The 24,791-nt window shown below is 36.9% G+C and overlaps 1 protein-coding gene across 2 annotated transcripts in view; it reads left to right on the plus strand.

The window, feature by feature from the left end:
• The window catches only part of LOC139934751 (uncharacterized), a 28,114-nt gene extending 4,144 nt beyond the window's left edge, over window positions 1-23,970 (plus strand). The window contains exons 3-8 of one of the 2 annotated variants that reach the window (XM_071929147.1): window positions 3,247-3,314; window positions 4,162-4,224; window positions 7,019-7,149; window positions 16,436-16,487; window positions 18,250-18,318; window positions 20,518-23,970. In XM_071929147.1, the coding sequence (XP_071785248.1) occupies window positions 3,247-3,314; window positions 4,162-4,224; window positions 7,019-7,149; window positions 16,436-16,487; window positions 18,250-18,318; window positions 20,518-21,051 (917 nt within the window). In that variant the 3' untranslated portion in view covers window positions 21,052-23,970. The remainder of the gene's footprint in view (window positions 1-3,246; window positions 3,315-4,161; window positions 4,225-7,018; window positions 7,150-16,435; window positions 16,488-18,249; window positions 18,319-20,517) is intronic. The other variant, XM_071929148.1, reaches the window with a different exon arrangement.
• Window positions 23,971-24,791: the final 821 nt, after the last annotated feature.

Genomic DNA, 24,791 nt, shown 5'->3' on the forward strand with positions numbered 1-24,791 from the left:
TTTCTTTGTGCCACATTGGGATTCAGCCGAGAATAACAAAGCAAAAGCTACAAAAACACAGACTCACTGTGGAGAAACTTCCTTCACACAATCTAAAATATTCTTTTGATGTTGAGGGTATTGGTACTACACCTACTACAATTATTGAGAAGCTTTGGCGACTAGTGAATTTCTCACACAAACATGACCCCAAAAAATTATAAATCGTCAGGGTGCAACTTATCGCAATTAGATGAGTTGGCAGCATATCGTAAACTAGAAAATGTCAAACACTCCAAAGATCAACCAATCATAGTTTAGAAGGATCCAAACTTTAAAAAAAATCAACCAATTATATTTTTATACGACCCCAACTGCTTATTTCAAGATGCAAGATCAAACTCTTGGTAGTAAGGCCGAATTTAAAGTCACCTGGAAATATAATTTTTTTTCTTTCAAACATAAGAGTATATGCTTTTTAGTAATTGTGTGTCACGATTTATATGTTTAAAAAATATATAAAGGTGTTTGGGGGCTGACTCCGCCTACCCCTTTTGTGACGTCACTCGAGGCAGACTTTGCCTGCAATGCGTATAGTAAACACACGTGCAAAGTACATGTACGTCCAAGTCGTGAGTTGGTACATTTCAAAAAGTGTTTTTCTGCATTCAGCAGCAATACACCTGGTCGGCATTGCCGGAAAAAAACATTTTTTTTTTTTTTTTTGAAACGTACAAACTCACGACTTGGTCCGTACATGTACTTTGCAATTGTGTTTACTCTACGTATTACAGGCAAAAACTGCCTCGATTGACGCCATGAACAGCGCCCTCTCGGGTCGGGGTCTACTCTTAAATTTGTAAATGATTTTTTTAAACCTTAGTTAACTGTTTATTCACATTCCACTCATGAAAACACATATATTAGTGACAAAAGCTTTATTTTGAAAAAATACCACTTCCAGGTGACTTTAAACATTAGTTAAATAGTGCACCAAAATTGGAAATGAAAAGAACACCTTTTACTTTTGTGCTGATATTAGTGTCAGTTACTTGTAAAGGTTTGAAACCTGCTACCATGGCGACTGACATCAAATGGAAGTTTTATTTGACTGTGTGTGTACATTTGAGTGTACAGGGACAGTACATGTAAAGGGGACAGGATGTCTGTCCATATTAGTATCTTTTGGTTTATATAGACACAGTCAAAGTTTATCAGTGTTGCCATTTGATGAAGTCAAGTAGGCAGAGAGTCAGTCATACCTTATTGTGATCATGTCAATGTCATATATTATACCACACTGTCGAATAACTGATAACATAGTGAGACAACAGTCTGAATAGTGAGTCAGTAGTGTAAGCTCTGTGTGTTCTTCCCACTCAATTTCAACCACTTGCATCATGGCGCTGTTTCCCTCTTCCATGAGTAAAACAAATATTGACAGTTCACAACAGCTTTTTAGTCCAAAGGTCTGTGTTGTTTCATAGGCATTGAATGCTCTCTTTTAAACCCTCGTGTTGTAAAATGCATCAAAAATTTATTATTTTGTTGGCCCTCAAAAATCTGAACCCCAATATCCTCAACATTGTAATTCTACCTTCATGGTTAAAGGCAGTGGACACTATTGTATTGGTAATAACTCAAAGCAATTGTAAGCATAACAACTTAGTTGGTAACAAACAGTGGAAAGCTGTTGATAGCATAAAACATTGTGAGAAATGCTTCCCTCTGAAGTACCGGTATATAACATAGTTTTTGAGAAAGATGTTAATTTCCGCGAATTTTATTTCTAGACCTCAGAATTAGGTCCTGAAATCAAGCATTAGACAGCACACAACTTGGTGTGACAAGAGTGTTTTTTCTTCAATTATTATCTGGCAACTTGCTTCAACGATGAATTTAGTTTTGTGCATGTGTTGAGATACACGAAGTGAGAATACTGGTCTTGGACATTTGCCAATAGTGTCATGTGTCTTTAAAGATTGCACTTTTACAATTGACTGAAGATTATTAGCCAACATAAACATAAATTCAGAACCATCGTTATTCAGTTGGGCAGATTGTGATTGGTAACTGCATACGTACATGTACACTGTTGTACACTTTGGCACAGAAAGGTTTCACTTTCAATGCCTTGGTTATTTCAGCTAGTTTATGTAGTATGTAGTCTCCCCCCATTATTGATTTGTGCAGTGAGCTTTGCTCAATTCCTGAAACCACAATCCTACATTGTTATGAATTGATTTCTAAGCTTCCTTTCAAGCTATTCATTCGGCATTGTGTAATCATTGCACAAGTGTTCTTTACTGTATTGTGTGATATACAGAGCTTGAAGGTTAGGCAGTGAAAACACATACAGGATGCAAAACTGTTGGACCAGTTACAGGTTTCTAAACTGTACCCATACACCTGACTTCCTTGAGCAGGTTCAAACCACAAAGAAAAATCATTAATGACATCTCACCTACATTTACAATGTGATTGATTATACTATGTATGGACAGTGTACACTCGTTTGCATTTAACAGTACATTAGATTAATTTATTGAGTGGGCCTACCATGCCTACTGTACATGTAATGTACTTGCCAATAATAACTGAGCAATTAATGTATCATTTGTATGCAGTTTCCTACCTACATGTACTAAAAGTTTGTAATATCCAGTATACTTTAAAAACACCATATTTGTGATAAGCTCACTCAAATAACAAAAGCATTGTAGATCTTGTTGATGCTAAAGTACTCTCCAAACTCATGCACACTATTGGTAATTGTCAAAGACCAGTCTTCTCACTTGGTGTATCTCAACATGCATAAAAAAACAAACCTGTGAAAATTTCAACTCAATTGGTCGTCAAAACTGCGAGACAATAATGGAAGAAAAAACACCCTTGTCACACAAAGTTGTGTGATTTCGCGACCTCAAAATCTCATTCTGAGGTCTCAAAATAAAATCCGTGGAAAATTACTTCCTTCTCGAAAACTACAGTACTTCAGAGGGAGCTAGCTGTTTCTCACAATCTTTTATACTATCAACAGCTCTCCATTGCTTGTTACCAAGTACGTTTTTATGCAAACAATTATTTTGAGTAAGTACCAATAGTGTCCAGTGTCTTTAAACTATTGGAGTGTACATGTAAGCCTACGTGCCAGATTTTGTTTTGTTTTACTTTGTTCATAGTCATTTCGTTGGTTTGCTTTACTATAGAATTAATTCAGTTTGTACTGCAATTATTAAACAATTTAAAATTCTTCTTGTTTTTCAGGGAGGACGTTAAGAGGGAAAGCTTTCTACAACGTTCATGGCAATGTGTACTGTGAGGAAGATTACTTGGTAGGCATGGAAATAGGTTACCAACTATATTTAGCAGCTTCAAAAATTCAACAATACTGCATTTACAATTTGTGCATGACAGATGTTTAGCCTACTGTTTTATAAAACCTGGGGTCGATTTCACAAAGAGTTAGGACTCGTCTTATCTCGAGTTAGGACAAGTAACTCGTCTTAGGATTAATCTTAAGGTCTGCATGCTACAGTGCAGGGTTGGGACATGTGCTAAGTCCTAAGATTAGTCTTAAGTTAGGAAGAGTTTTGTGAAATCGACGGCAGGGATAAAATTTCAGTTTCATCCCTGCAGCCGATTTCACAAAACGCTAGGATTAATCCTAACTCGAGTTAGGACGAATAACCCGTCCTAACTTAGGATGGGTTCAATGCGTCCAACGTATTTGAATACGGAACTGAACCCGTCCTAAGATTAATCCTAAGTTAGGAAGAGTTTGGTGAAATCGACGGCTGATCCTTTTGTAAAAATTTACAAAGCGTAATTCCAGTGGTTAGTGTTTTTACCATCAACTTTTTAATAATCGTGCTCAGATCAGCATTATTAAGAAACTATTTGAATTTGAGATAAATTCATAAAATTGTTGGGATGTTGATCAACTAAAACCAAAATCTAAATCATGTAAACTTTTCCAACAGATCCTTCATAATGAAATATTTCATATTTTTTTGGCACTACATGAAAAGTGATGATGTGTGTACCATTTAAAATGCAAGCTGTTTTGGAAAGCCTGAATCAATATTTGCAATGGCTCCTCCTATGATGGTTGTGTGTATGTTGTTGGTATATTTAGCACTACCAGCATTTAATTTTGACGACTGTGTTTTCTGTTGATAGTACTCAGGATTCCAACAAACAGCAGAGAAATGTGCAGTATGCGGCCATCTCATTATGGATACAGTAAGTACAAGCCTCACTGGCTAATACCAACTACAATAATATATATGAAGATTCATTTTAGAAATGCCAACCAGTGTTTGCAGGGATTGGATAAGGGACTGTTCACATTTATTAACACTTTCACAAGCGTACAAACCGTTAGATGGAAGGGAGGGTGTCAATACCTGCCGTACGCTTTTGTTTTCTGAAACAAATGTGAACAATAAAAAAAAACATAGCTTCATGGACCTTTTTGTAATGATAAGACACAGTGTGTACTTTTCAGTACTTTTGTTTGCATTTTTTTACTTTTTTGAAATTCAGATATTTGTTTAAGTGTGTATACATCCTTTTTTATATATTTCTTATAACAAGGATGCAGAATAATGTGGGAAGAAAAACTTTTCTTCAAACCCTTTAAGGGGGAGGGAGGGGATATTGAAAAAGTGTTCAGTTTGTAATTGTAAGCTTGTGTCGCAATATCTGCACATTGCATAGCACAGCGTTTCAGCATTGGTGCTCAGACAATCAAGTTTTTGTGACACTAGCCCCTATGCTGGGAATGTGCGTTGTGGAATCTCCAAACTAAAATATTCCACTTGACAGTTCTCTGTATTCAAAAACGCATTTATAAGTAATTGTTTGAAGAAAAAAAAACAGCATTGAATGTGGTGCAGTTGTCAACTCTTATCAGCTGGAAGTACGTAAACTTTTGAACTAAAAATTTAGTCAGGTAAATTTTCTGAACTAAAAATTGCTAAATTCGAGTTGCCATTCTACTCTACTCCTGGAAGATCTTTAAAGTTGTGTTTGGGTCAATGTTGTAGCCAAAGTAGCCCACATAAAGCTGTTGTGTACCTTTCCTATGGAAGTTCATACATAATATTTCACACACTATATATAAGAACACAATTTCACACACTATAGAAGAACACAATGCATTCGTCATCCAGGTTGACATGTCCAGTTAGAGTTATTACACAGTTGTCCATAGAGAAATATGTACACATACCAATGGCATGGAGATTACTGAAGCGTAACCCGAAACCATAGCTCTGCTGATTGATAGTGTACAGTGTAGATGTAGATACATGAGCATTATACTTGTAGACCTACATCATGTACATGTAGGCCCTACATTAACGTGAACATCTGTTGGCATAAGTACATGTCCACATATATTTACCATTAATTCATTGTTATTCAGAGCATGCACATTATTATATAGAGGGAATTCTCCATCTGGGAGATGTTTTTATAGATGTATAATGGTATAGTGGACTGTGGGAAAAGAATGTGCCCCTAAAAAGCACACAATGCAAAATGCTAAATATTCTAAAATACTCAACAATTATTAATATTAGAAGTCCTGCAGCTTTTTTACAGTAAGAGGAAAACTATTCATTGACTCTTTCAAGAAATGTAATCGTCTGCTCAAGTTGATATATATGGGAAGTCCGGGCGACCATCGAGTTATTCTCACTTCAAATAATAATACCTTAACACTGGTGTGACTTTATCATTTGTCTGAGCATCAATCTTGACAAAATGTTCCTACATCTCTCGGCAAATAGGACCACTTATTTCAGGGCTCACTACTAAGCTTGGGCAATATCAACTTATTTTATTCACGATATATCGCCGACAATATATCGCGATATTTGATATAATCGCGATTAATAAAATTTGACATCACCAGTCTTTAGACTCCCAGTGAAAGTTGTAGAAGAGACAGTCATAGCATAAGAGAGGTGTTCTAATGACCTATTCTTCTGGTTTTACTCCAAACCTATGGGGTGCAAGATGTCTCAGCTAGGAAATACATCGCGATATTGCGATACTTAGTCGATATCGCGATATATCACGATATATCGCGATATATCGATATTTCCATTAAATCCAAATCGATCCGATATTGAAATCGTTTCCAAATTAGTATCGCGATATTCAATAATATCGTGGTATCGCCCAAGCTTACTCACTGCATGTGTATATTTCATCCAAAATACCTCAAGTTGGAAGTCAACAAACCCCAGGTCACAAGGTGCAAATTATTTTACGCTGTATCCCTTTTCTTGGGCTCTCAAATCTGTCTATTATTATAAGGCTGACACTTCCTATTCCTCCCTATTTTGTGGGGTGCGCCCTGAAAAGGGATATTTCTGTGGATCAAAAACAAAACAATTAGTTATAATTTAGTTAATAACGGATCAATGTTTGGGCTAATGATTTTTAGGGGGCCAGTATTATACCTGACAGAGATCTTCAATAAGGGAATCAATGTGTGGTGAAGAGGTTGTTAACTAGTGGTTTAATCCCAACGGGGCCTGGTTTTTGATAATTTTACCAAGACAAAGTCAGGTAAATTTCACCACACTTTGATTCCCATTCATATACACCTTTTCGGTCAAACACGTCATCACTTTTTTGTCAAAAAAATTAAATAAATGCAAATATTATAATTGTTAAATGATTTCTTTCAACACAACACCCCTCCAGCTATGAAATGGTAAAGCCCTCCGCCGCCCTCGGGTTCACAACTCCTTATAAGGGAGTGCTGTGCGCGTCGCGCATATAGCGTGATGTGGCACAACTGTTTCAGCCGTTGCTCTCGACCAATAGGAATGGAGAAACTGTCTTATAAGAACAGGTGCAAGGTCGCGTGTCATGCCCATGTTATAACACCTTTTACTTGTGTTATATCATCCGTTCAAACAACACCTCAAGATGCCCTCTCGACCAATCAGAATGGATAAATTGCCTTAGGTATTTATGAATGATGTTTAATAATGTTGATGACTGTTGTGTATTCTAGATACTACAAGCCATGGGTAAATCCTACCATCCCGGCTGCTTCCGCTGTGTAGTGTGCAACTTGTGTCTAGATGGTGTCCCATTCACCATTGATGTGGATCACAAGATTTACTGTGTCAAAGACTACCATAAGTAAGTACCAGATGCTACAAATTATGTCAGTATAGCCCTTGACATCAGTTTATCAAAATATTTACCTTATCAGTCACTGAACTTTTAAAATTAAAAGCTGGTTTTTCACTTTTTGAGAAATTGTTCTGTCAAATGTCAGTACATAAAGTCAGTGGACGCTATTGGTAATTACTCGAAATAATGATTAGCATAAAACCTCACTTGGTAACATGTAATGGGGAGAGGTTGATAGTATAAGACATTGTGACAAACGGCTCCCTCTGAAGTGACGTAGTTTTCGAGAGAGACGCTTTTTTTTCTGCAAATTTGGTTTGAGACCGCAGATTTAGAATTTGAAGTCTTGAAATCAAGAATGTGAAAGCACACAACTTTGTGTGAAAAGTTTTTTTCTCTTCCATTATAAAGCTATAATATCTCGCAACTTCAATGACCAATTTTGAGCTCAAATTTTCACAGGTTTGTTATTTAATGCACATGTTGAGATACACCAATTGAGAAGACTGTTCTTTGACATTTACCAATAGTGTCCAGTGTCTTTAAGTCATGATAGGTTTCCCAAAAGACATTCCCAAGTTGAAAAAGGTTTGTATTTGTTGAGATTTTGATTTGCAGAAGTAAATGTCGTTGTTGAGCCTATATTCACATTTTTGTTTTTCTTTGTGGTGTCTTTTTCATTTTTTACAAAACAGGAGTCACATTCAGTTTCTGTCTGTGATATCAGTTGATATCAGTTTTATGTTTAAATTTAAGCCAAATGAAATTGATGATTATGAACAAGTGATCGAGTGAGTGTGTGAATGTATAGAGAGAGTATTACAAAGTGCAAACTTGTGGGATTTGTTTTTATTTATTTATTTTTTTTTTGGAGGGGGGGGGCTCTGAATTTTACTTTTGCAACTGGAACGCAAAATAAATTGAGCTCGCCAAGCAGTTCCTTGGTCCCCTTTAGAGGATGAATTACTTAAGCTATTTAAAATGTTATGTTGAATATGATCAGATCCAGTGTCTTACTTTTCAATGTGATCCACTGGCCAGATGTTTTGGAAACATTTCCATATTGACGATAATTAAAAATATAAAAAAAGTCTGCCAGTAATGAAGACATGCTAAATCTAGCCGTAGCTGTAGCCGAAGTCACCAGTTCAGACAAGCCCTTTTTAATCAGGCCTGCCATGGACTCTCCTTTTGAGAGTGCAAGGCCGTTTTCTTTTTGCTAAGGGCACTTTTATAGGAAAATCTTAAACAGCCAATAAAGGATGATCTCAAATAAATAGATATTACATTTTTCTAATAGCTGCAGTCCATAGGAAACATACAAAAAATATAACGAGTCTCTTACCTCGCGTTAAAACATGGTAAAAATGGATTTTTCTCCAGAACGCTCCAAGCCAAATTTCTGAAAAACGTGGGGTCAAACAAACCCGCGCGACAAAGGAATCGTGATGTCAGTGGCGGCTATTTGATGTGGAAAATAGCGCCTTCAGTTTGCCAAAGCTGGAGAACTGTGTTCAAACCCAATTAGGGGAAAATCGTCACTGGCGTCAAGGGGTCATAGATTTATAAGGTGTTTTTGACTCTTGACTGAAAAAGCCGCGCAGCCGGGTGCATTTTTTATTTGTTACTAAATGCTAATTTTGAGAGTAAAATGGTTGTTAACCGGTATCTACGATGTCTATTTGGCCATATGCAAAACTATGCGAAACTTTTGAAGGGGCACCAAGGCCAAGATCAGGAGAATCAGAGGCTGTGGCCTACGTGCAATTCCAGATGGGAGTATCACATGCAAGTTAAAAAGCTCCCTGCTGATGCTAATGATAATGTCTGTAGTGATGAGTCTGTATGCAAAGTGTTCCATGTAGAAATCTTGATGTATTTAACTAAGTGCCATTGAGATTGTATCTTAAGGTCATCTCGTAATCAATGCTAAGGCAATTACTGGTTGAATTGCGCATTTTACATTTGTGATGAGAAATTTGTGGAAGTGGAACGATGCCAGATTTTGTTCTTGTTTGATATTCACTATAAAAAGCACTATTTGGATAGCAATAAGCATTACAAAAAAATGTGCAAATTTGTTGTGTTTTTTTTTTTTGGGGGGGGGGTGTTTCTCTTAAACACAACAATATTATCCACACAAACTTATTTAAAGGGAAGGTATACCTTTGGTAAATTACCTTAAAAAACTTACTTGGTACGTAGGAAGCACTGCAGCTGTTGATACTGTAAAGCATTTTGAAAAAGATTTGGAATCTGGCTGAAGAGAGAGTGATTCAAAAACATTTCAATCTTGAAAAACGTTTCTCAAACTTTTTATTGCAATTACGGATTCTTCTTGCAAGAACATAAACCCATCCAGATTTTCGTCAGTATCTCAAAAGCGTTGCCACCTATTGAAATGAAATTTTCTTCTAATACGATCAAATGCTTCAAAAAACCTACTTAGGGGTAGTGAGTTTACAGTTATCCTACACAATGTAACTTACATGTAGAAGTGTTCAATAGAGTGCGAGTGTGTGTCACTGAAGGAGTACAATTTAATCATTTGGGGTTAATAAAAGTGTTGTTTTGAATGAGACTTTTATTATTTAGGCATTGTATGTTAACTGTGATGTACTTCTTCTAAACTCTCCCATTTTTCCTTTTCCCCATGCCTTCCTATTATTCTCATGATATCAGGAAAAGGTAAACTGTTACCCATTATGGAATTTCTGTCTCAAATTTATTTTATTTTTATCTGTTTTCCTTCGTGAATTTGATCAACTGCTTGTTGTACTTGTATTTTATGTGAGTTGTTTTTACTGTATTTCAAGTCAAAATATTTTTTACAAATAAGCAACCGACCAGTATACTGTGGTGTTCATAGAAATACACACAACATAGCTGATTTTATGTTTTTAATTATCTGAAGTCGCTGAACATTTAATACTATTTAGAATTTTTCACGGTGTGATTTTTGGTGATTTCATGGTCAAGCTGGCATAGTGGTGTATTTCCTCGCCTTCCACCTGAGGTGACCCCTCGGACACTGGTTCAAATCCTACCCGGAGCACTACATGGATGGGGTGTTCAGTCCATACCTGACTGCATGGGTTTTCCCTGGAATAATTCTCTAGGGTTTTCCTCTCACTTAAACTGGAACTTCCTTCCTGTCTTCTCTTTATTGGGTTCTTGCCTAGTCCATAATAGATGTTAAATTTTCATCGAGTATAAAGAATATTAATTTTGGTTTTTTACCCATACACCGATGTGTGTTAGCACTGTATACTCAGTACTTTCCCGAGTCCTGTGAAAAAAAATATATCACAGGCATGTTACTCGGGTGGGATTCAAACCCACGACTCTTGCAATTCTAGAGCAGTGTCTGACCAACTAGACTATCGAGGTTGCCCGGTAGCTAGAGGCATATCGAATCCTAGTCCAGTGATTTGATTTGCTTTTATGAGATTCTTTGTCCCCACAACCAGAATAAATTAAATGAAATCTGCAGTATAGACCTTAATCACGGACGGTGTGGTCATCTTTATTTACTCCATTCCAACTCACTGTTTTGTTCTATTTTTTGCTGTATGCATTATACCTTTCACTGTACTTTTATTTCATCAATCAACATTGTTATTATTATAAAGTAAAACCAATTAATTTATATTTTGAAGGTTCAGGCTTTTTCCTGGTGCCCTCCTCGTATCACCCTTTGTTCTTTTTTCTTGTGTTTTATGATTATTTATTGTGATATTTGGAAATAAAAAAACAAACAAACAAACCAAACTGAGGCTAGACGAAATAATAGTCTGGTGCCATGCGCAATGAATATTAGCATTGATTACTGTTATTGGAAACTGGGAACATGACCAAGATGGTGACAACGTGATAAAGGTCTCTGATGCTGTTGGTTCATAATTGTAGTATTATGTACACTGAATACAATACTTATAATGCATGTCTTCATAAAGGTACATCCAATGACTGCTCCAGTTGTGATTCTCAGTTATTGTATTCAGTGTGTTCAGCCAAATGCTGCACATGTGTCATTTAATTAGTCCAGTTCATGTATAAACTCGTCTAACACAAAATCTTGTTGTGGGTTTTCCCCTTAGATGATCCTTACAAATAGAATTTTAATTTTTCCGATTTTTGCAACAACTTATAAAAAATTTTAAAAAGTAAAAAAAACCAGAGTATATATGGCGCTTTGATTAAATTCAATAAATGTAAGCACAGGTAGTTTATTTTACAAACAGTACCACATTTCATGTAGGCGTCTGTTTGTGCTGCTAATATTTGGATGTTTGCATTATTAAGGTCATGGGATATACTAGTATCACTATGAAAATAGCTTGAACATTTGTTGATACTGAAAACAGGCGCTTGAATCCATATCCAGAGTTTTTAAGGTCAAATCCCACTTATGTAAACTTTTCTTAGTTCAACCCCAAATCAGTTCAAATTTACCCAGGCAGTTTTTTTTGTGGTTTATTATTTGACAAACCAAATACTGAATGCATTTTTACTTCGCCTCCTGAAATGCAAGAATCCAGATTTCTCGTGATTATATTATGCCACAATGCTCACACATGAACAAGAGCATGTGTTTTTTGTTTCGCCATTTTTGTTTCGCCTCCTGAAACGCAAGAATTCAGATTTCTGGTGATTATATTATGCCACAATGCTCTCACACGAACAAGAGCCTGTGTTTTGACTGGAGTATGTTGGACATTATGCAAGCCTCAGGCAGTCTAAAGTACATTAATTAATTTAATGCACTAAATCAATTTGGTTAAAACATGGTTTCATAGCTCCATGGTTACATGTACGTATATTTCGATCTATTCTCATGCAACCAGCTACATGGATACTCCATTGAATGTCATGGCATTTCAATTTGTATCCAGTAATACAAACATGTAGCGTGGTCACCAAATACACCCAACCTTGAGAGGGCATCAGCTGGTGCACAATAAATTGAAATCTTTTTGTTATTTCTAATAATAATACGCAAATGGATTCACTGTTTACTTTAGTGGCAGCAAATATGCAATGCATGCTCATTGACTGTACAGTGTAGGCCTACATGTTCAATTCAATTAAGTGTTCCGAATGCCTCGACTGTTCTAAAACAAAAAGTTGCATCATTACATAATTTATGAGTATGTGAGTTATGGTATGCAAACTCGAGAGCATGTGAGGACTTTTTCCCAACAGTTTGAATTTTAATAACAGTGACATGTTTGATCCTATTTGTTGCTTGTGCATTCAGAATATGGCAAATGTTTTTGTTGTGGTCCAGTATTGTTACCTGACAACATGTAAATTCAAAATAATACTTCACTGCTCCTTCTCAAAATCTTGAACAGTTATTTAAAAACACAATTTCTAATCAAGTTCCCAACTGGTTTGAGATGTAACAGTTTGTTTTGTGTTTTTTTCTGTATCTCAACTGATTCAGGAGAAGGTAAACATACAGTACATGTTCTTTATTACTTGTCAAGATGTTTTTTTTTGTACATATTTTTTTATGGTGAAGAGGATGTAACGTTTTGTTTACTCGTTACATATTTGTTGGTCTGGTATATAAAACCAATCTTAATGAATGTGATTGCATGATTATCTTTTTTGAAGTTGGATTTCCAATTTTCCTGCATGATCTGTGTACCATGTCAACCCACTTGTGTCTGGTTAATTATATTTTAGACTATGTGTGTACAGCATGTACCCCAAAATCCCCACAACCCATCTATCAGGCAAGCAAATTAACAGCTGACCTTTTAATTTTCTTGTTTTGGGTTTGTAGGATTTGAAACTTTGCATGGTGGAAATACAATATAAAAAGGTTTGCGGTAACACCATGTAATGACTATCTCTAATGAGTTGGGGTGGTTCTGAAAAGAACCGTTGGTTTCAACTCTCAACTCTTAAAGTTGAAACCAACGATTCTTTTCAGAACCACCCGAACTCATTAGAGATAGTCATTACATGGTGTTACCGCAAACCTTTCTATATTGTTTTTGATTTATCGGTTGTGCTATTTAAACACCGAGTCTTGCTGAGCCTGCCTGGAACTTTCCAATTTTGTGAAAAACTGCAGTTGCATTCCTGCTTGAATGGCCTGATCTGGATTGATACAGTTCTGTATAAGACAAATCACCCTGGTTTTTGCAAGTGCAGTGGATGGTCATCATGGTTCCCCTACAACACTCGTAGTGGAATTTTGTGTTTTGCTTCAAACTTGATTATCCAATGGTCTAACTATGTGCTTGTTTTCAACACTTGTAATGAACTATATTGATATCAAACTCACTGTATTTGGTATTAGAGTTGCATGAAGTGTTGTCCCTTTTATCTTTCTCTGTCGTATGCTGTGGCACGTCTTGCATGTATTTCTATTCATTTGTTCATCTAGTCACGTATTTTGATTCAAGATCATCTTTGGAACTGACTATTTCACGTTGGTGTGGTATTTTGTTTCTCCATAAATTTAAGTTTGGGTTTGGGTTATTGATTTTGTTGGATTTTAAAGTAATACTGCATTTGACCTGGAAGTAGTTTAAAATAAGTTTTGCTATCAGTCCATTCTTAAACAAACTCCAGACTGTAAAAGTTGACAGTTGTAAGAGAGACTTGCTGTTAATCTGTCATGTTGAAGAATGCACAGAAAGTAATTAGTTGAAGTGGTGTTATGGTGCTGCATTCATTTCTATATCACATACCAACGATCTTTTTGGAGCTTTTCTATAAAACCAAAACTCCTCGTTTAAGATAAATAAATCTACATCATATCATAGCAAACAGCTATGTAATTTTTGTAGGACAAAAAGCACAATGTCCACAGATTTACACTAAACATACACAGTTTGAAGATAATGATAGTAGAAAGCTTCCCTGAAAATATTATGTGCTGAGGTGCTGTAGTTTTTGGGAAATGAGTAAAACAATGTCATGAAAATAATTTTCATGTCATGAGACGAAAATTATTTTAATCATTTACAAACGTATTTTCATTACATTTTTTTACTCATTTCTCAAAGACTACAGCACCTCAGTAAGTAGGATTTTGAAGGGAAGCTTTCCACTATCATTATCTTCAAACCCTGTGTGTTTAATGTAAATCTATGGACACTTTGAAAAAGTACTCAAATCCTTTAAAAGAGATATTGTCACAAATTTGTTCTGTAAACATTGAAATTTCCACACTGACTAAAAAGATTGATAACACTTGTACTACAGTGTCAAGCAAAATTGTACATGAAGGTATAGTTCTCAAAATAACTCTGTGTGAATGGAGTCGTTGATTCACTTATTTTCACATTCATTGGAGCACATGCAGGTATGCTCAATATGAACAAGCCCGTAGGCTGTACATTGTAGCCTATACATTGTATCATTCACTACATGTAATTCATCTCGATTCTCACAGTCACACCAAGGAGATTTCTTGTTCCCTCAAACAGTTTTTCAAAATAGTGGTGGTCGACAATTTGTAATCAAAGAAATTATGCTATGACCGTAGTTAGAGTTGTAGAATATGCTTGTTGGTAGGACAAGCAGCCAGTGTCAAATTTCATGGCTGTGCTCACTGAAAAGTTCTGTGCTTACGTTGCGCTGTCAAGCATACTATGGGCTGTAAGCACAGAATTGTGCGGTAAGCAGAGCCATGAAATAGGGCCCTTGTGGTAGCGCAAATTGGGGGAATAAACCATTTTGTGTCATAAATAATGCACGGGGAATACAGGATGCCAGACTACTCTGCCTATTAGGATGTGCTGCAAATGGACCGAAAATGGCATCCAGCAACCATTTGACCAAAGAAAACAAATCCCGGATTGGGATTAGAAACCTATTTGTGTCCCAAAAAAAGCATGGGCAAATACAGGGTGTCCGACTTTTCTGTCAATAGGGTTGTGCTGCAATTGGAACGAAAATGGTGTCCAGCAACCATTTGACCAAAGAAAACTTAAGTCCCTGTATGTGATAACTCTCTTAATACACAGCTCGGGTGTAGCCATGTTACATTAACTTGATGCTACCACAGAATCTGTCTGGCTTGCAACAAGCTTCTACTTATATAATGGTAGTTGCATCCCTTTTATAAACTTAAGTTTTTACATGCATTAAGGTCGACAAAAACTGTTATACAATGGTAGTTTCAACCCTTTTATGTATGAACTTCAGTTTTAAATTCATTAAGGTAGACATTCCACTGTTCATGTGAGAGTTTCTGATGTAGGTTGACGTGTTGATAGTGGTATGAATACTGTGTGAAATTGAAATAGAAGTTAAAGGTGCGACTGAGAGTGATTATCAGAATTATAAGGAAAGTCTGATTTGTGTTTGTCCTTTTGTTTGTTAACCTTGTCTTGTACTTTGAGCTAAAACTTCATAATACCATTTGGAGGAGGAGCTATTGTGTAGAAATATGAGTATGTACTGTGCATATATATTTAAAGATAGAAGCAACTTTGATTCAGTTAAAGGGACACATTGCCTTGGATCGGGCGAGTTGGTCTATGAAAACATGGGAAACTGGTTTAATTATAACATGCATATGGTTTGAAAGATGTTTTACAAGTAGAATATAACGATCCACACAAATATGCCTTGAAATTGCGTGGTTTTCCTTATACGTTATGAACTAAACACGGCATGCCATTTTGTGGAGTCAAGATTTGACTCCATAAAATGGCTGACCGTACTAATTCGCAAAGTAAAACTAACACCACGCAATTTCGAGATTTGTTTGTGTGGATCATTATGTTCAACTTTTAAAACATCTTTCTAACCATATGGATTTTATAACCAATCAGTTTCAAAACGCTTTTCATTGACCAACTCGACCGATCCAAGGCAATGTGCCCCTTTAAAGCCATTATACACTTTCGGAACAGAAACAAAAATAAGTTCTCAGATTTACAAATAACTTACAGGGTTTACAGAAGGTAATGGTGAAAGACTTCTCTTGAAATATTACTCCATGAAATGCTTTACTTTTTGAGAAAACATTAAAACAAGTATCAACTTTCGATAGCGAGAATTACGGGTTTATTTTAAACACATGTCATGACACGGCGAGACGTGCAGAAACAAGGGTGGGTTTTCCCGTTATTTTCTCCCGACTCCGATGACCAACTGAGCCTAAATTTTCTCTGGTTTGTTATTTTATATATAAGTTGTGGTACACGAAGTGTGGGCCTTGGACAATACTGTTTACCGAAAGTGTCCAATGGCTTTAATTGTATTGATTTGTACAAGAGAGCAATTTGACTAATACTTGTTTGCTTTGTATCCCCGACAGAATGTTCGCCCCTAAGTGTGCAGCCTGCCTAGATGCCATTACTCCGGTAGAGGTATTTCTTGTATTTGCTGCTCCACTCTGCATCATGTCATGACATCATTCTGCAGAGTGGAACCACCCTAGCCTTCATTCGCACCCTTTGTTTCTTCTTCTGATTCTTCTCTGATACCCATCAATACACCTACCCCCCCCCCTCCACCCCCCCCCCCCCCCCCCCACCATCCCTGTTACCAAGTTCCTCATTCAGTTACATGTAGCAGAAGTTCCAACATGGTTTGTCACCTTTGGTAATAATATAATAATGAACATTTCTAGTGCGCCATGTCTGTCAATAATGACACTCCTGGCGCAAATAAACAAGAACTCTGCTAATACACAGAGACACAAGACAACCAAAAGTTTGGAGGCTATTGTTTGCGAAATAGATATATGTTTTGAGATGATTTTTGAATTTGGAACAAGTATCTGCTTTTCTGAGTTGGGACGCTATTCCAAAGAGATGGCCCCGCATGTGAAAAACAGCGATCGCCCCATGGTAATAGACGATCTTACATACATTTGTACAAGCCATATTTAGCTATCCTGTACGCTGTGGGTGCAACTAAAACCGAAGATAATGTGCACATATACATGTAGGAGTTACAAATAATCATACATGGTGGATAAACACCACTTCACCAGTTCATACTATTTCATGATTTTACTGTTTTACAATGGCTGTGTGGAAGACACTAACATTGTGCTAGAAGAAGTTGTCCACCCCTGTCTACCCGCCCTCTCATTTAAAAATTTCACATTCAATTTGAAAAGGAAGAAAACTCTCACTGTCATTATATGATGACAACCCGAAAGAAAACCTATCAAAAAATCAAGAATAAGTCTGAAACATAAACTTTGTCTTGCTCTTCAACTTGTGAATCTTGGCATATCTGACTAGAAGCTTTGTGAAATATGCGGCTATTTTGTAATGATGTGTATAAATTTGTAGGCAAGATTTTAATCAATCATACTTGAGCTTCAGCCTTCCTCTAATGCTTAATCATTAACATTTACTAATCCTAGCCACTTCATTCAAATCTTTGCTTAAACTATTATCAACACGATTTAAAATTGGGAGTTGGATGGCCTACTTTTCAGTTTCTATATCTGTTAATCAATACTTCAAATGTTTGAAATGAAATGAAACGTTCCCTCTTTCAGCTCAAACTGACTGATCATTTCTCAAACTTTGCAATTTATACTAGAATTGTGATCAAACAAATGGATAGTAAAACAATAGTTTGGAGACCGCCAGCGTAGGCTTAGATAGCTAAGTTGGTAAAGCGCAGGCACGTTAGTCTGGAGGTTATTGGTTCAAATTAGTCAATTTGTCCGTGTTCAACTCAAAATTATTTAAAAATTTACCCAGTCGGTATTATTTGTGGTTTATTACTTGATATTTAATACTTGTATACTTTAATACAATAGTGTCCACTGCCTTTAATGTGTGATTACAGACTTGTAATCCCCCCCCCCATTTTTTATATGGACTCTCTCTATTTGAAGATGAGTGAATCCCAAGACTGAATTTGACAAAAAATTTCCCTCTCTAATAAAACCATGTTTCTCAGAAATCAAAGTGCGTAAGTTTTGACCAAATTACTGATTAATAAATGTCCTACTTGATGTATTTTCTCCTCTGTTACTCTTTCATATTCATCGCTAACAAGCACACAGATCATTTGCACAGGTCATTGGCACCAAACATAGTATTTTTTTAAGGGGTTTTTATAATGCAAATAATAAACAAGTTGATTTGTACTTATTTTTTACAGGGTACCATGGAAACAGTGCGAGTCGTCTCAATGAATAAGGACTTCCATGTTGAATGTTATCGTTGCTTGGTAAGCCTCAAATTAATCAATAAAAACAAGAAGATACTTTGTTTAGGTTTGAATGTTGGTAATCTGCAGCCGATTTCACAAAACTTTACTCAACTGCGTAAGTCCACGTGTATGGCGCAGGTTGCTCCATAAACGTTGCGCAAGTGGACTTACGCAGTTGCATAAAGTTTCGTGAAATCGGCTGCTGGCAGATACATTTGAACAGTAGAGGAGATTTTGTTGGTTGACTGGAATGTCCCATAAGTTGTATCCGGGTTGGCGGCTACAGCTATGGCTTCGGCTGTTGGTAAGGGTGTTGCTAAGGACATCCTATACTTCAGTGCATGATGACGCAGTGATCCAGCCGTAGATTAAGTCATAGCCTCCAACATCGTACATTGCCTTACTTTCAGTTAACCCTAACAGACTAAAATTTCACTATCACTGAATAACATTAGAATTGTGGTTTCACCATTATTATTATTTACTACATTTTGGTTGTTATTGACCCCTTGCACGCGCGTCACGCGCGGCGACTGATGCCACGCTCACCATGTTGGTGGGCAGTTAGGTTTACGTGTATTAACGCCGCTTCGCCTAAAATGTGCACTTCACTGAGTAACTCACAGCATAGAGTTATATATAAAAACGCACAGTGAAATTGCCCACCAGTATTACGCATTCAAGATTTTTCTGATAATGACGTCAGGTGAAATGGGTCAATAGTCAGAGTCAGGCGGCTGTACTTGATTAGGAATCACTATCCAAATTTGTACAGCATTTATGTATATACCCAGACCAATCGCTAGGCGCTAGTGATGTACTTTGTGGCGCTATTGCTGGAATGTTGGCAGGGCAAGAGGTTGTACACATGCGTTTTGTGCTTTTTCTGTTAAGTGTCTTCCTCAATGATTTGCTCAACTTTCTGACAGGACAGCAACTGAACAGAAAGCACTTACTGTGGGTGCGTTGGTTTAGCTTACCTGGGTCGACCCCGCAGTGCTCACTCGGATGAGCCCCTGACAAGAGCTAATCGAACGATCACACTCGCCCTCTCGTCGAGTCGTGGTGACGGCATGCACCTCAGGTCACCCCCAAGTGACCCACTCCACAAGCAGGGCACTGGGGGCTGACCCGGTTGAGCCCCGTCAAAGCTATTCGAACGTACCGGGGCAGACTGGGGTTGACCCAGGGAAGGAACGCACCCTGTACTGCAGTTCTGAAAAAATCCTTTCTGATGTAATGCACTTTAAATTGACCTTACAGTTTCCATTTTTACCACACTTATAATACTCGCCTATTGTCTGCACAGTTTCAGGATTCAATTTTTGTTTAGTTGCAATCATTTGTGGGCAATTGTCTTTATCATTATGTCTCACTGTCTTGCCTAGAAGATTGTGTAAATCATTTAGGAAGACACTTAATTTGCATAAAAAGTGTGTACAAAGTCTTGCTCGGCCAGCTTCCCAGCAATGGCTGCGCAGAGTGCTTCACTTTCTCACTCGTACATGTATGTGTATAGTTAGATTACATCCCTGGTGTCCCAGTGCACTTAATAGCCCTTCAACATGCAAAGCCTCAGACTTTCAAACATAGCTTGATTTTTGTTTCAACAGAAAGGAACTTTGTAGCTGACACTTCTTAACTTACAATCTGTACAATTAACTGAGACGAGGACTAGCAGAGAGAAATATACTGCATATACATGTATAATGCTATGCATGAAACTGAGCCTTAAACATTGCAGATATTTTTACCATAATTTAATTGTTCAATTTCAATTAGTGCCTTGTTTTTGTTAAAAAGGTCTGGATACTTTTTGTAGGTTAAAAACACAATGTCCACAGATTTACACTAAACTTACACAGTTTGAGGATAATGATGGTAGAAAGCTCCCCTGAAAATATTACTTTCTGAGGTGCTGTAGTTTTTGAGAAATGAGTAAAACAATGTCATGAAAAGAAAAAAAATTCTCAGTGACAGTGAGACGAAAATTATTGTAGCATGTAAAAACGTATTTTCATGACATTGTTATACTCATTTCTCAAAAACTACAGCACCTCAGCAACTAATATTTTAAGGTACGCTTTCTACTATCATCATCTTCAAACGGTGTAAGTTTGATGTAAATCTGTGGACATTGTGTTTTGTTTTACAAAAAGTACCCAAGTTAAATTCCAACTGTTTTTAAATTCCTCTGTTGTTGTTATCATTTTTCAGGACTGTGGGCTTCAGTTGTCAGATGAAGATGGCCGTAGATGCTACCCCTTACACGATGATCTTCTTTGTTATACCTGTCACATCCAGCGACTATCGCCTGGTGCTTTCCCTTACTCTCCTAAAAACTCCAGTCCCTCCGAGCAGTTCTCTCCAGTCTTATCACCAAGCACCACAGTACCTACATCAGCTACCCCACCAGACACCCCTACGGAGCCTACCCCAGGAGGTACCCACTACCCAAAGAGGGCGTCATCAGCTAATGGTAGAATGATCCCACCAAACTATACCCCCTTTGGAGGAGCTAGATACCCCACGCCCGGAACGCCCCCGCCCGATCCCCCGCCATACTCCCCACATGACCCTCTGAGAGACATGTACCCCTCCACCCAGAGGGTTAGCCCTAGAGAGTACCAGTACAGAGGGACAAAACCTGAGCAGCAGGGAAAACATTCCTATCCCTCTAGGAACCCATCTGCATTGGGTAACGGTGCGGATGGGGGTAACCCATCTGGGTACGTTGTGACCGATTTATAAGGCATGGGGCCAGCTGTGCATTGAACAAAAATCAAAATGTGTTCTTTGGGATATTTGTTATCAAGCAGTTGTAGTCAAAACTAGTAAGATGGGTTTTTTTTTTTTTTCAGTGTCTCTATATATTTTTTTAGAACATCTGTAGATAACATAAGTATTAGTTAACAATATGAGTTTAGCGAGTGCAGATTGAATCATGTGTTATGAGCAGTACTTTATTGATTTTTAACGGTGCAGCCATCATTATCACTTATCCAAGGGTGGAAGGAAAACAAGTCTGTTTCCTTATTCAGGTGCACTTATACCTTTGATTTTATTCAGGGAACTAGACAGTTGGGAGTTGCAAACCGCAAAATGTAGGTCTATTTTTAGGTGTGCCTTCACTTGCCTCAGCGGAAAGGCTTCAAGTCTGAAGCTTTGCTGAGATTCAAATTTTAAGGTGAAAAAATTGCCTCTTTTTTCCAAAAACTACATAACTTCACCACTAGTGCATGACACTAGTAGGAGTCTGCTACCTACATGAGTTGTGCCTGGCATGGTTGGCAGGGCAAAATACTTGACAACAATTGTTTTTCACTGGGGTTCATGGTAATTAAAATAATGGTTTGGTTAGAATTGACATATTATTGTCTTTTAAAAGGTCAAGGTTCAAACTCTTATATTTAAACATGGTATTTGTCTACCATGCTTGTTTATTTTAGGTCATTTATACGAACCGAAGTAATGTTTTTCTGTTACTTTTAAGATGTATAAATAGTTTTCACTGGTCATTATTATATTAGAAACCAAAGTTGTCCTTACTATTTTCAAAAATTGTCACTTTTTAAATATCGGCGTGAATTTAAGTTGTACAGAATTGTTGTTTTCCAGTGCTGTATTCATGTACTCTTGTTAGAATGCATTATAAGTTATTCATAAATACCTCAGACAGTTTCACTATTCCTATTAGTGGAGAGCGTGTCAGGTGGGGGTGTTTAAACCTTTGATAATAACCAGTGTTTATAACCGGTTGTGAGCAGAGACTCTACGCTAGTCTTGATGCAAGACGATTCTTGTTACGGGCGATGCAGGCGCTGTCGGTGAGTTGGTCGCACTGTGTGTGAAAGGAAAACTAGCGAATATGCACCAAGACTATACCTTGCAGGGTCGAATTGCCGTGTAATAAAGGCCCTCGCCTTCGGCTCGGGCCTTTATCACACGGCAACTCGACTCTTCCTCAATCAATCAATCAAACGTAATTTGTATAGCGCCTAAATCAAAAGTTTGCTCAAAGGCGCTGAGGCACAGAAGAAATGTTTTAAACGGCGGTGAAAGAACTAGTCGCCACACATTTATTCCCTTATTAATATACTGTTATGGTCAATCAGCAGGCTGAGTGTACAGTCATTTTGTTTTCCCTCCATGCCAAAGTGAGGCTGTGAGGGAAAACAATCTGACCTCTCTCTGAGGTTTGAAAAAAGAAAAATGCTGAAAATTATGATGGCCCAAATTCTGTTGGTTTTATCTAATTGGAAGTTCACTATTTAAAAGAATTCCATTTTCCTCGGTAGAAACAAAATTACATGTTTTATTAAGTACATTTATACTTAAAGGCATTGGACACCTTTGGTAATTGCCATAGACGAGTATTCTCACTTGGTGTAATCCAACCATATACATAATACCACAAGTCTGTGAAATGTGTGACTCAATTGTTCATCGAAGTTGCAAGGGAATAATGAAAGAAAATACAACCATTGTTGCACTAATTTGTTTGCTTTCAAATGGCTAAACAAATAATTAATTCAGGCCGGAAGCCTTTTTATTATTTGAGTGAAAACTTATCTCTTTCTCAAAAACTACGTTACTTCAGAGGGAGCCAGTTCTATCAACAGCTCCCCATTGCTCGTTACCAAGCAAGTTTTTATGTTACCATGATTGATGGTAACATTAGTTTAGATTCGGCATTTACCTGATGTTCAGTTCTTTTATATTTTTACAACTATAGGCCTATACCCCTGTACAGATACAGTTATTAAACGTCTTTTGCCTTGGATCGATCAAGTTGGTCCATGAAAGCGTTTAAAACCATTGTTGTAGTATGCATATGGTTAGAAAGGTGTTTTGAAAAGTAGAATATATTGATCCACACAAACATGACTCAAAATTGCGTGGTTTTCCTTTTACTTTGTAAACTAACACAGTCTGCAATGTTGTGGAGTCAAAAACAAGACTCCACAAAATGGTGTGCATTGTTAGGTTCACAATGTATAAGGAAAACCATGCAATTTCGAGGCATATTGTTTGTGTGGATCAGTATATTCTACGTTTAAAACATCTTTCTTTCCATATGCATTTTATAACAGATGGTTTTAAACGCTTTTAATGGAACAACTCGACAGATCCAAAGCAACGTGTTCCTTTAAGGGAAACACAGTTAGTTAGTGAATGGGCATTATGACAAATATTGCAGTCTTTTCGGAGCATCAATACTTGCTGGTTTCTCTCAATACAGGCAAACAGGTACTGATTTACAATTATGAAGTCAGTGTTGTTAAAATGCGTTATGCTGCATCAACCAATTAATACTTCTTCGACAACATTTAATGTTCAAACTTTTATTACCATGTTGTTGGAGAACCTGTTCGAACTCTCATATTTTTGCGTGTGTTGTGTTTGAATGTTGTGTAAGCCGCATTTTTTTTTTTTTTTTTTTAAAGTTTACTCTTTTGATCTTAAATTGATCAATGAAATCTTTTCAAATAATATTGTAAGATCAAATAAAGCATGAACTTATTTTGATCGTAATCTTAGTGATTCTGATACATTAAAAACCTACAAACATGTTAATTGAACTCGTATCATGTAAAGCAATAACATTATATTTTACTGATAATTGTATATATTATATTATTTTCATTCATGTAAAATAGATCAATTTAACCCATTATGATTATTGAAATCTTTTGATATGAATTAATAAATGTGGAAAGATCTAAGCAATTTGTGAAGCATTTTAGTACATTTTTTGTTGTTGAGGATTTAAACACGTTTTCGAATCAATCAGGGAACACTGTGGATTTTCGTTTTTTTAAAGAAAACCGACCTTGAACTTTAAAACTTTAAAAACCCATAGTCTCACCTTCTCACAAACCCCAGTTCCCCAGGTCAGAGAAGCTAGGCCCTGGTAGGATACAGTCTGAAAATGGACAAATAAATAAAAGCAAAACAAGCATGTGAATACAACTTTTGTTTTAATAATAGTAGCAAACAAAACTAAGCATATAATAATAAACAATTAACGCACAAGTTTCTTTGAAGCAACAAGAAAGTGATGTCAAGTTAAAGGAGTGTTATAGACGGGCTATTTGTCAATTATGCATGTTGCCGTTTGTGTATGCCTATAAACCAGCTATTTCCAAGTTAGTCCCACGAAAACATTTTACAGTGCGCCCTCTACAATTTTTTAATTTATATGAGAGAAATTGCAAAAGGAACGCATGGTATAAATGCGGACAAAATGAATGGCCCGACGTTTCGACCGAAACAAAGTTTTCCTCAAGAGAAAGACTCTGCTAGGGTCGAAACGTCGGGCCAATAAATATTGAATATCTAGAATTGCAAGGGTCGTGGGTTCGAATCCCACCCGAGTAACATGCCTGTGATATTTTTTCACAGTACTCGGGAAAGTACTGAGTATATACAGTGCTAACACACATCGGTGTATGGGTAAAAACCAAAATTAATAAATATTTGATTTGGGT

The sequence above is a fragment of the Asterias amurensis genome, chromosome 3, assembly GCF_032118995.1.
Source record: "Asterias amurensis chromosome 3, ASM3211899v1".
In the NCBI taxonomy this organism is placed as follows: domain Eukaryota; kingdom Metazoa; phylum Echinodermata; class Asteroidea; order Forcipulatida; family Asteriidae; genus Asterias; species Asterias amurensis.